Source organism: Phoenix dactylifera, chromosome 11, assembly GCF_051530095.1.
Source record: "Phoenix dactylifera cultivar Ajwa chromosome 11, Ajwa_hap1_PhDact_Kaust_v1.1, whole genome shotgun sequence".
In the NCBI taxonomy this organism is placed as follows: domain Eukaryota; kingdom Viridiplantae; phylum Streptophyta; class Magnoliopsida; order Arecales; family Arecaceae; genus Phoenix; species Phoenix dactylifera.
Genome location: NC_143200.1, coordinates 18,741,125 through 18,754,522, shown reverse-complemented (window position 1 = coordinate 18,754,522; position 13,398 = coordinate 18,741,125). Strand labels below are relative to the sequence as shown.

The 13,398-nt window shown below is 36.8% G+C and overlaps 1 protein-coding gene across 12 annotated transcripts in view; it reads right to left on the bottom strand.

Annotated features, from left to right (window-relative positions):
• Window positions 1–1,779: 1,779 nt before the first annotated feature.
• The window catches only part of LOC103718442 (binding protein), a 33,217-nt gene continuing 21,598 nt past the window's right edge, over window positions 1,780–13,398 (bottom strand). For 2 of the 12 annotated variants that reach the window (XR_605837.4, XR_015971229.1), the window contains 13 exons: window positions 12,523–12,679; window positions 12,220–12,363; window positions 11,138–11,218; window positions 10,399–11,037; window positions 10,215–10,319; window positions 6,362–6,441; window positions 6,093–6,144; window positions 4,877–4,963; window positions 4,757–4,794; window positions 3,986–4,054; window positions 3,722–3,900; window positions 2,695–2,839; window positions 1,780–2,560 (listed from right to left, as the gene is read on the bottom strand). Coding sequence is in view for 7 of the 12 variants with exons in the window: in XM_008807267.4 (XP_008805489.3) it covers window positions 2,525–2,560; window positions 2,695–2,843; window positions 3,722–3,900; window positions 3,986–4,054; window positions 4,757–4,794; window positions 4,877–4,963; window positions 6,093–6,144; window positions 6,362–6,441; window positions 10,215–10,319; window positions 10,399–11,037; window positions 11,138–11,218; window positions 12,220–12,363; window positions 12,523–12,679 (1,816 nt within the window). In the remaining 5 variants the exon portion in view is untranslated. Of the gene's footprint in view, window positions 2,561–2,694; window positions 2,844–3,721; window positions 3,901–3,985; window positions 4,055–4,756; window positions 4,795–4,876; window positions 5,182–6,092; window positions 6,145–6,361; window positions 6,442–10,214; window positions 10,320–10,398; window positions 11,038–11,137; window positions 11,219–12,219; window positions 12,364–12,522; window positions 12,680–13,398 lie in introns of those variants that run through there. The other 10 variants (XR_015971230.1, XR_015971231.1, XM_008807267.4 and 7 more) reach the window with 8 other exon arrangements.

The window sequence follows — 13,398 nt, the reverse complement described above, 5'->3', positions numbered from 1 at the left end:
TCATCCATGACACAACCGTCGAAATTCATGTTGAAGAAACCAAGGTCTACTTTCTTCTTTCTTCTTCTTCTACTTTCTTCTTTGGCTATGCAAAATGATTCACTATTAAATTATCTATCCTCACTTTGCTGCAGTCTAGAGACACATGCTATGTTGCAAGTGAAGGGCTTACGGAATTAAAATATAGTGGATATCAGCCTCATTTGCATTCTTGGGAGTTGGGATGATTACCTTGTGCTTAAAGACATTTTGAAGGCGGTAATTACCCTCCCACAAGCAACTGAAAATAGTGGTATTCCTGTACAATGAATTAGTGATTCTTACGTAATTACAACTGCAAATGAAGGGCATCGCCACAACTTGCAAACTAAACATTTGCCATCATCTCTGTCAATAAGAAAATGTGTTTGACTGCTGTCTTTGAGCTACCTGTTTCTTGTTTCAAGTGACTTGCTGATTTATATATATCAGCAGGTTCGCGAGGCTCTTCCAGAAAGTAAATCAAATTAATCTTCTATATAATTCACCTCAATATAATAAATGGTCAACTTGAAATGCTATATGATCTTTCAATCATTTCCGAGCTCTTGGAAAATGTTTTTATATTATTTATAAATGGACGCTTACCCCGATTGTCATACCCCTCTGCTTACTAATCAAAAGCCCTAAGTGAGTCTCGGGTTATGCGTCATTGAGCATAGACGAAGTCTTCGTCTTCCTCTCTCAAAAAAGTTTACATTATAATAACTTAGAACCATCTCGATGGACCCAAAAACTTTATCGATGATTTTATTATTAAATTGAATAAATTCTTATGCTAATTGAGAAACAGTTTTGTCCTTCTCAACCTTATTTATTTGGAAAGAGTGTTTCAGAGAACAATTAGAGAACTTTGGTCAAAATGAACAAATCTATGGTTTCTCTAGCACAATGTACACAAAACGCTTTCTCCGCAACGTCCTAGTGCCTGCTCAAAGCACTAATAAATCTCCTTCCGCCTGCTCAAAGCACTGGACCTCGTACTGCAGTCAAGGACTGATGCAATACATGGGTCATATTAGGTGCAGCTCCAAGGACCCGCGTCCACACTTCATCGGAGATAGAATGGTGCAGTAAAGCCTTCTTTCAAAATATCACACAGAAGGCTGGACCCCTAGTTGGACCAAGCTCTTAAGATTTTACTTCCTGCAACAAAGCATAGCATCGCATGGTCAGCCAGGTTTTTAAATGTTGATATCCATGATCTTGGTAAATCAAGATCTCGATTCATTTTATTTTACCCGATTTACCTTAGCCAATATGATGAGGAAATTTAGGACTGAGAGAGCTACACTAATATGTAGCCTACAAGCCAATCCAGCCAACAGTACCGCCAGCTTATGCAACTTAAGAGATTCTTAAAGACTCACGTAAACTTTTTAAAGGAGTCTAAACAGGGACAAAGACAGTGCTCATGCAAGGATTATTCACGTTTGCAACCGTGATCCCACGGTAGAGAGTCGGTCAGAACACAATTCTTCATACATAAAGTATAGATTTATCCAATACTTTTGTCCAACATACCCCCAAAGCTAAATTTATCAAGCAGCCCTTTTTGCTTGGCAGAATGGTTTATGGATAAACGTACATGCAGCCGTAATTCAATATCAAAAACATGCATGGATGCTAGAATATATTTTGGTGAAAAGTATGCAACGCACCCCTCATTTCTGAAAGAGAATTTTTCATTCAAATTTTGGACACCACAATACAAATCCATTCTCACAAACGCCCAACTGGTAGCAATCAAACAGATCATAATATATTCAACAGACGAAAAGTTCGCCTCATAGCTTTAAAATCTCATACCAAGTATACAAGTCCTAATGGAAGTAATGAACGTCCACAGTTGCTATTTTCACTAACACAAAAAGGAAACACCTATAAAATATCAACGCGGCAAGCTGAAGAAGATTTGATATCCGGGCACGGTACACCATCAAAGTGCCAACTGAAGCATCACCAGCTTTACAACACATTCCAACTTCCTTCTTACGGGAAATTTGGGTGCCAACTGAAGCATCATTACAGAACAACAACTCGTATGCAATTATTACATGCAACCTCAGAGAGAATGAGGTGCCCCCAATGACAAACACTAAAGGTGTGCGCCAATTATTACATTCATGGCTTGTGAATAGAGTCATGGCCCGCTCAATTGCCGGAGTTCAATCAGAGGTTAGCTATGCCAAAGACAGTAGCGGCAGATAATGACAGAATCCGTCTACCTGGAGGGTGAAAAATGCTGCGAAAATGCACAGATTGCAGATAAATTATCACAAAAGCTAGAGCTTCAGTTTCACAATATAGAATCACTATCCCTCTTCTAAGGCCATCTTATACTACCCTGTGGTATGGTAATAACATTTCCTACATGAAGACTGAAAGCGTGGGAAGAAGAGAACAAATTAGCAAGATCCATATCCCAAACTGATCTGCCATCAAGTTCTTGTACTGAGTGAGCTGGTCCATGAGCATAGATGTTTTAGGTGGCTTTTCCAGCACCTTGCTTCCATGCACTCTGCATCAATTACATGGTAAAATGGCAAGATTTAGAAAGAAAAAAAAAAGAAAAAAAATTGAGTTGGTATGCGGATTTTGAATGGAACGTGGTCTAGACTACAGAAAATGGGCTTAAAAGCTAAGAAAATTTACAAGAGGTTCATCATCGGAATCTCCTTTGCCATCTAAGCTGGAAAAATCTTGCTTGCCTTCTTCCATTGACTCTTCTGAATCCTCTTCGAAGCCCACTTCAGTTTTCTTTCCAACTTCTAACATTGGATGTTCTTTCCCTTCAAGCCTATCTGGGAGAAAGTAAAGGTAATGACAAAGCTTGTATACTAAAGGAAAATAAGAAAGTTGAGGTAGAAAGCGAAACAACAGAAAATTACATGCAACACATTGGCATATTTAACTTGATTTTCAATATAAATGGGCTGGTGACTTATGCAAGGTCAAAGAGGAGAACATGTGCCTACAGATGGTGTTTAAAGCAGTCTGTCCATCGGGCTTCACAAGTTGAGAAGAGCTCCGCATGGAGGGAATATGAGTCTGATATATAGGTGCTATGAGGAGAAGCTGGAAGGGCCCCAGTTGGAGTTCTGTTTTATTTGTATTTAGTGTAGTGTTGGTATGGAACCAATCCAGGCACTGTAACTACTTTGTACAATCCAGTGAACTAGTTTGTGGTTGGACGACACCCTGCCACTGTCGTCCACTGGACCCAGCAAGGGACATCAGCCTCTAAAATAAAACACCCCTGACTGTTGGATATCCGGATAATGTCTCACCAGCTCCAGGCTTTTTGTGTCATGCACATCATCAAGCAATGCAAGCCACCCAGGCAGATGACTGGTTGGCCAATTCTGACAATCAGATTCCACATAAGCAAAGGTTGGAAGGTCTACCACCTAGGGAACTTACTGATATTGTACACATGGATACAGGCGGTTATATACATCCCTTAACAGTCTAACACATTGTACCATGCATGCATGCATGTGTGCATCCTGCTGTTTTGACTGTTATGTCGAAGAGGGGTCACCCCCCCCCCCTCTCTCTTTCTCTGCACAGACCCCTGACCGAAATCCTGTTTCATCTAGCAATGAAATGTGTAGTGATATATGCCCTATTTCACTCGAAGATTTTTTTTTTTCCCTAAAAAGAGTGTACATATATATACCTGAGTTGGCATCATCAACATCAGAGCCAGAGGGTGGAGGGACACTTGATGAATCAGAATCACCCCTGCTATCCACGTCGTTCGTATCTGCATTAACATTACTTTCTGATACTCTTTTTCTGTTATTTACTTTACGTTTTCTTGGAGTACTTTTTCTTTTGATTTTAGAAGATGAAGATCTGTCAATAATTCCAGAGTTTGCGATGACATAAAACATTACACAAAATATAATATAAAATAAAATAAAATAAAGACTTCACTTACTTCTTCATGCTGTTCTTTTTTTGTTTAGAATCAGCTTGGTTGGTTTTGTCATCTGTCTTCTCTGGTGACCTGCAGTAGCAATTACAGATCAAACGCAAAGGACCATTTTCAGTCCAGATTCAGTTATTTGGAGTATGGTTATCGGTGGCTCAAAACGAACACTAAAACATTCCATCTTAGACAGTTCATGATCAGATTCAGTTATTTGGAGTACGGTATATCGGTGGCTGAAAACAAGCACTAAATCATTCTATCTTAGACAGTTCATGAACAATCAATTTAACATCCTTACAAGAAGAAATATATCCTCAGATAGCATGACTTTTTATGATAAAGCAGGGAGGAGATAAGGTAGGACAGAGGCTATTTTTGAGACTACCACTTGTCTTAGCCCTTCATATCCTGCTCCTAGCTGCTGGACACATGATTAAATAGTTCAAATCATAGGAATTCTGTTGTCTGACATTGGTCACCTGGAAGTATGAAAGGCTATCCAGTCCTAGCTGAGTGGGCTCCTTTTTTTTTTCTTTTTCTGGTTGAGATTTCAGTTTTTTAATTAAAAAAGTATTTTCAGTATTACTCTTCTCTGTCATCCTCTATTAATTGAAATTTCATGTATCAGTCAAAAATGGGAAAAATGACAGCTGTCTTTTAACATTGGCATGACCCATGACCATAATCACAGTATCAGCATCAAAATAATCACAAATTTTCTACCTACCCAGAAATTAAACATAAATGGTGCAAAAAGAGTTGAAGGATAATACTCACAGTTCTTCATGCGGCGACATATGTTTGGATTTTGATCGCTGTCAAAAACGGAGCATATTATAACACATCAAAAAATTTTGTTAGAAGTCAAGCCGACAAAAAAGAGTAACAAGTCTAAACCTTTTTAGGCACGCATCCATTACTGATAAGTTCCCACTTCTCCTTGGCTAAGTGAAGCAGTTCCACATCTCCATCATCATACAATATCTATAACATGAGTTTTATGGGATAAAAGTTCTAATTTAGCAGAAATTTTTGAAAGAAAAAGCTGGAAAAATTGTAAATGATATAGAAATATACTAAAATATGAATGGGCATGGATTAGACAAAAACTCCAATGCCAAATAGGAGAAATTGACTTGGAAAAGTTCCCACTTCTCCTTGGCTAAGTGAAGCACTTCCACATCTCCATCATCATACAATATCTATAACATGAGTTTTATGGGATAGAAGTTCTAATTTGGCAGAAATTTTTGAAAGAAAAGGCTGGAAAAATTGTAAATGATATAGAAATATACTAAAATATGAATAGGCATGGATTAGACAAAAACTCCAATGCCAAATGGGAGAAATTGACTTGGAAAAGTTGGCAAGGTACAATCGTTTTCTAGAACTTACAATTATATCAGGTATATACCAACACGCATGATAGCCTTTTATTTTGAGTGCAAATACCCATTACAGCCTTAAAAATTGGACAAACAGAGTGATCCTGAACTTGGTTTAACCCAGAATTTCTTTTGGATGCTACAAGGTGATGAGGGAAAAGGCTCTCTTGCAATCTTAACATCAAGGATTCAAGTACTGCTGGCATGACCTGTACCAGACAGTACATACCACCTTCCAATTCCAGCCTGTACTCGTACAGGGTGTTGACCATGCCAGCCAAACTGTCAGAATGGGTAAAATACCAGCCAACGACTGTTACGGGCCCATATTGCAGTTTTTAGAACCTTAGTTAACATCAACATAGATCATCTAAACATACCAATAAGTTTGTGGTAAATTGTGATATTTCGTAAATCATTTGGAGACAATAATATAACCTATAAACAAACCCTTTCCATAACCACATTTTATATCTAAAGCTTCTCAGAACAAAAACCAAGGACAAAAACTCAGCCATATATGTGGGCATGCAACATAAATGCAACGCCATGGAAATTGTGGGGTCATGTAGTTCTTTTGAGAAAAATCTTAATATGCAAGCAGAGATTTTGGTTCTTTTCCTTTTTTTATGTTTGAAAATTTGAGATCAGTGAACACCATAAATGCACTAAGAAACTAGCATCTCGGATATCTGCAGGATCGTGCATAGGACAGAGAACCATCTCACCTCATGTTTTTTCTTTCCTGGATCATAAGATTGTACAACACCTTCATAGAACCTATAATAGAAGCAGCAGATACTAAAATCAGACAAACTACTCCATTAACTTTTTGAACAAGAAATTAACATGCACACAAACTATCAATAACAGTTTCATCATTGGTCTCTTTTATATAGTGATCTTTCCATTTGATTGTATTCAATAGAGCAAGGTTTTGCATCAAATGTAAATTGAGAACTCATAAAAAGTTAACATGCCAACAGAAAAGGCTTACTGCTTATCCAACGGCCACCAAACTTTTATTCTGGATCCAACCAATTCTGAATCACTCAATTCATTGCTATGTGATGAACACTGCAGGCATGCAAATAATTAGCTCTACTAGAATATGAATAACATGGTTAAAATCTCATTCTTTCACCTTAGAAATTTCAATTAAAAGCATACTTTGTTCCTACACATGATAGCAGTAAATCTCGATTATCTTGTTAGAATTTGTGCAATATAAGACCAAGTGACTAACAAATAATGTAGTAATCTGACATTATGTTCCATGTGCATACCATGTTTATCATCATTTTATTATTCATAAATCAAAAGCGGCATAATCAAAGCATCAACTAATGACAGCATTAGCCTGATAAAAGTACATGATATGATGATGGTGTGATTATTATAATCTTGAGTTCATTAGATACAAGATATAAAAGGATAGTGAAGTACAGATTGTTTGAAATACAGCATCATATTGACGCATTTGTATCTCTTCCCTCTCTAGAATTCAGGTAGGTTGCCAACGAGGAATTTAGGAAAAGAACTTGAAATGTGGTAGGGTCCTTGATATATGGTGTTGGACACCTTAAAGAAATCGGCAAGCACTATGGTGGATCAGATATGACGTCAGGTTAGCGAACCAGCAAGACAATCGTGATGAATAAGATTGACAGAAGATCTTGACCTACTTGATAAATGGAATGGATGGTTAACAACCGTGATCCTTTTTTTTTTAGGCATGGAAACTATAACCCCTATGTCCATATAGAAAAGTGCCACACCCAAACATCTGCATATATGTTAACCTTTGCATGGTATTTCATGTAGAAATATGAATGCAAAACAACATCCTAAGCTTGGCCTTCTAGAATAAAGGCTTCTCCAAGAAAGAGAAGACAACTGTTATTGGCTTGCTAATACATGACATCACCAATCCACTCAGTACTAAAGAAGGGTTAGAACTACAACGGAAAGACGGAAAAAAAAGAGATCTTTTGTGTTGGTACCCCAAAGAAAATGGATTATGTGAGTAAAATAAGCAATATACGCAGCACACTCACAAGTTGGCAGGTTGATTCTAGAATGCAGTTAGAAGAATGCTCAATATTAAACTGAAAGATGTACGGGCATTTATCTATAAGTGCATTTATTTATTGGTGCACTAAAGATATTATCTTAGTTGTACACTATGATGAAAAAGCAAAGGCATACCTCCTTTAAGAACCAAAATTAGTAAAAAGGGATGATGTCCATGATCGCAAACTATATTAACTAGTGTTTCTTTTTTTCTTTCTTTTGTGCGGAAAAGAAAGGACGTAGCCTACTTAACTAGTGTTCCTTAACAAACATAATGTCACTAATGTGTTGATCGTGTCATCCTTTCAGAATTGGTAAATGTTGAAACCATAAGAAAATGAAAACATGTTTGTACTCACAACATACAGGTCAACTGCCAACACTTTTTGACATCTTAAACCATGCAGAAGGGACCTATCTGGAACTGTGCATGGGACAACAAAGACAACAAACATCAGAGACGGATGAGCATACTTGAACACGGCTTCATATTAGACCTCAAGAATATTTTTGACAAAAGCCGCTACAACGTCCATTACTTAGCTAAGCTAAAATCCTAAAACAACTAAGAGCCAAACAGTGTCACCTAGGAAGAGGTCAAGAGGACTGACCACACTGAAAACCAAAAACTTAGCCAAACTCATGTTAAGAAATTAAGCTTTCTAAAGTTTAGGATAATAATTGGAGTCATGATTTTGTCGAGCAATGAGATACCTTGATTGGCATATCTTAAATAATAAGCAAAAAGTTCCATGTTCATGGGCTCTTGCTACTGAGGAATGCTTAAAAGCTTTCATTGAGCCAATATGCTTATGGCTTCTGAAAAGAACAGTGGACTTAAAGCAAGCAATGAGAACTTAGAAGGGAAAGAATAAAAGGAAAAAGGTGATAGTATTAGCAACGAGCAAGGGAAGACTTGCCTCCCACAGCAATAAGGACTGAAAGGAAGATACCGCACTAAACTAAGAATCATCATCAGAAGAGTTGCTTGCAAAAGAAACATCATGGACATGACAACATTCCCACAAGCTTCAGTAATTTCAGAAAAAACAGAATGGTTAAATGGAGGAACAAACGAAAAAGGACAGAAGGCAGAAGCTCAAACAGAAGGAAACAGAGAAAGGAGAACAATAAAACATGAGAACTAAGAAGTGTCGAAACATGGGGGCAGGGAAAGATGTAATGAAGAAGGTGCTCAAAGAAGGTAAGACACAAATTATTGTTGCTGCAAATTGAGGCCATGGCCAAGGTGCTGTTTTTTCCAGAAAAGAAAATTATAACAAAGGATGAGAACACATAACACTAGTTAATAGCTTGTTTAGCATGGTCACTGAACAAAGGCAAAACAAGAACAACCAGAGACTGCTTCGGAATTTTGGTTCTCTACCAAAATTTTGTACAAAATGGAAATTTTCTGATCATTTTTGGTCCGACAATCCTAAACAGACCCTACTTTAATGATTTGAAAAATATAAAAAAGTTACTCTCAGAGAATGGCCTTTAACTAGGTAAATGATTTACATGAAGAGATAATTAGAAAATGTTTTCTACTTTTGGCATTTTCAGATAACTAATGAGCATGCCCACTTTTCCAAGTCATCATTTTGTGAAGTGAGCTTTATGTTCAAACTTCCAATAGAGTGTGCTACTGTTGTATTAAATCCATGTCATGTAATGTTCAGATTTTTTGATAGAGCTCAATGTTTTTGACTTCTGAAAAGCATTTTGCTGACCAAAATATAAATTGATTAAAGCAGTACAGTCATACGTGCTCCCTCCACTCATGCAAGTATATAAAGAAATCGAGTAAGATTAAAGAACTCTATTTGCATGGCAATATAAATTTAGTCACTTGATCCAATTTATCATAAACTTTGATCTTCAAAGCTCCCATTAATCTGGAGCATGCTTATCGTGGTGCCCATCTTCAAACAAACTGTAGAAAATCAACAGCTTAAAAGTATTTGCTATACTTGGATTATGTTCTTTAGATGACTTTATCATGTTCTGTGGCCATCAGGCTTGAAAAACTTGGTTATCTCTTGAAATTCAAAATTGGTTAACTATCTAGTTTTAACAATGGAGCATGATAGAGTTTCAAGTTTCAATTCTGACCCACATTGTAGACCTAAGGCACACTTCTTCGGATAACAGCCATTGCATAAAGTTACAAGATTTCATGTCCCTGCAATTTATGTCAGCCAGGACTACACAAACAGCCACCATCCACTGCCATTGGCAAGCTTTATCCTTCATCCCCAACCTTGAATCCCACCTCCCTCTTCTATTCCAAACTAACAGGCTTTGCTACCCTCCCAACCCCCAACCCCTTGTCTACCTGCCATTTATACGTGAAAAAATACTTGATTGCTTCATTAACAGATGGTGCGATTAATCCATGGTTTTTGTTTTAGTCTTGTTTTCCCAAAATTTTAAATGAATAAGATAATAATTTGGGATATGTGCTTCAACGACTTTGGTTTAATGAATATCAGGTTTATCACTGGATCATTCTTTTTGGATAAATGATCAGATTCAATCATCCCTGATTAGATTATTTTTCTGTGGTTTAAGTAAATTAAACAAGAACCAAATCAAAAGTCAGGAGTGAAGGTTACCATTTCAACTATAGTAAAAGAACACATTGTGAGGTTTATCATCTAATTTAATTCACCGGCAATTACATAATTCCATCAGTGGCAATTATATAATAAACACATAGGACAATCACAAAGAACAACTATCAAAAGTTGGCCAAAGAAACATTTTGAGATTACCTTCCCTAAGCCGGCAATGCTTCTTACTTTACGCTTTTTAATTGAACCAAGTAAGCTTTTGGGTTGACTAGATTTTTTATTAGAATCTACTGGACTGGAGGATTCCTGCAATACAACCGACAGCAAAAAGTAATTTAGACTTGAAAATGGCAGTTGTTAGCCTGTGTATAAGAAAGGAGATTACCTTTTGGTCATTGCTGATAAGTTTCTCAACATGCAAACCATCAGCATCTTTTTTTCCATTTCTAGACGAGCTGCTTTTAACCATTGGCAGGCAAGAGGCTAACAAGTCTGAATCAGTAGACTCAGTCAGGCCTTTATCTGTGAACAACTTTTGTTCCAAAGGGATATGTGTCTTCTCATCCATCTCAATAGAATGTGAAGAAGGAATTTCTCTGCTTCCCTTGTGGCCCTTTGCAGAATGAGACCTTTGCACAGAAACAGACCTTTTACGTTTTGGAGTTGGCACTGCTACTTCAATTGTTGTTTTGTCCCTTTTTCTTTTTCCAAATACTGTAACTTTTTCATTATTATTTATTTTTGACGTCTGCCTACTTCCAAAATACTCAGGATCTTTGGTCCCTGTTTCCATGTTCTGAGCTCTTTCCAGATTATCCAAATTTATTTCCCTTACAACTCCTAGAACATCAAATTCGTGTTCCATTTTTTTAATATCAAAAGGTGAAGTGTTCCTTTTGATTGTTTTCCTCTTCTTGGGTCCCTGAGATTTAAGAATTTTCATCATCTCTCCTAGAGGCACTTCATCACCATCTTTATCACTCCCCTCTAGGGCCATAACATCCTTGGCAGCACCTGAATCAATCTAAAGTTCCACAGAACAAGAACGTCTTAAAATTAGAATCCAAGACTTGTATTAGGCATGCAAATAACTAAGTTCCTGAATTCCATATGAATGCACTCACCATTTCTTTATTTTCAATTTTAAGCGCTTCGAAATGGGCCAAGGCACTCTCACCACCCAACCAACTCTGCTCATCAGCATCCTACAACATTTACAGGAAAATTACCATCAATACAACAGGACACTGCAAGAGCAAGAAAATTTTTCTCCACTCAATCTCAGCAAACTAAAGATGGTATCATGTTTCTCATATAAAAAATAATCCAGAAATAACATTTAAGAAAAACAGAAGTAGCTACAACATGGAGGAGCATTATATGACAGAATATAAAATCCAGAAGCAGGATATTGAGGTAATTAGTATACGTTCGAACTTTAAATTTGAACCTCGTTCAACAGGATGAACTAGCTGACATTATTCTGTCCAATATTAGTTGGTGAAAACATAAGATAACAAGGCTGCATATTGATAGCTAAAAAAATATCCCAACTTTGTATCAACTAGGTATATTGATTTCTAAAAGAAACATGCTTGCTACCTTCTTATAATGAGATAAGACTCTAATTCATGAAGCTATAAAAGAGCAAGCAAGACAGTTTTTATGTCAACCCATGTATCATATAAGCTTTTTCAGCTATGAAACTGGTCCAAAAGTACAAGGAACAACAAAAACAACATTGATACACGCTCATATAACATAGCCATTTCCGGGGAAAAAAAAAAAAACAAAGGCTGCCTCAGGTAAACTGCACCGTATGTCTACAAAAGGAAAATGTTATAACATTTTCACATTTCTATTACTGGAGACCTGACGTGACGTGGGGTCAAAGATATGTAGCTATAGCATTATTAAGTATTACCTAGTCAAGATATTTGGTAAAATGCCTGATGACTGACATGCATTATGAAATAACTCGGCATTAATTCTAAATTAGACATATAGAATCACAACATTCCTGTGTTCTACCACAGCTCATGATTACATCAAAGGCACCCCAGAAAATGCACTAGAATAATCAAGACAATAACATAACTTTGCAATAATAGCAAGATGGATGCTCAAAACATGAAATTATTGATCTTCCTTTCTGGCATTCACCTGGCATTGGAAAAGGTTATATGTTTACGTTAAAAATACTCACCACAGAGCTCACATCTTTGTTTTTCTCAACAAGCTTGTATAACATACATGGGAGGGGAACTTCGCTGATTACTGAAATATCTGTAGGGTCTTGAACCAATCTCTTTGCAATTGCGAGGCCAAGATCACATATAGCATGTAATGTCTGCAAATTTGGCATCAAACTCGTCATCAAATATCTAACACCAAACCATAGAGATGAAATTTTCATCATGATATACAATGATTCTTATCAACTAAAATGCACAATTATGCGGTATGACAGTAAGAAGTTCCAGCACTAAGTGACTTAAAAATCACATACTTTTGACTTTGCTCCATCAACCACATCTTCTGAGCTCTTAATACTGTGCAAAATAGAAACAATTGCAGTAAAACTCTCCTTTTTCTTGTTGGAAACACTACCAGATTGTTGACCTTCATCTCCATGCAACAACGTAGAAAGAAACAAATGCAACCTCCTGGAAGCCAAAAAACAATTAGCATACATATACGACGAAGTTTCTCATGAAGCTTTGCTTCACACAGTTTTATTTCTACATTTTTATAGTTACGATCACAAGATAAGACACACCTCAACCAGTAATAAGCACATGATAGCATCCTCAAATTCTCTTTTTAGCTGTATTCTCAGAATTATGACACCTACCAGGCAACTAGTGTCATGAAACTATGCTATCAGGCAACTAGTGTCAAGATAAAAGGCATTGACCAACATTGACTAATACATCGCCAAACACAAAGATTGGATGCAAAGCTCATGTCATATGCTTTAAGTAACATACATAGCATCCACATGATCACCCAAAAGACACTGTTGAATAAAAAACTCTACATATTTGAGTTATAGAAATGTAAGTACAATTTGAGCAGTTATTTGTCCTCAAGAACCAATGCTGCCATGCACTAAAAAAGCATCTTGTGCAGATGAAACTGTTAGGCAAAATACAAAGAAATATAGATTGCTGAAGCACCCAAAAGGAAATATAATATAATGGATTACTGAACAGAAATGGTACACGTAGAATATCACATATCTTCGAAGTATTGGATTTAACGAGATCTAAACATGAATTTCTAATTGAAACCACGTGCTTCAGAGGAGCAAGAATACACATTTGCAGTGGTCAATGACAAATGACAAAAAAAAAGACTAGGTTTTCAATTACAGCCTACCAGA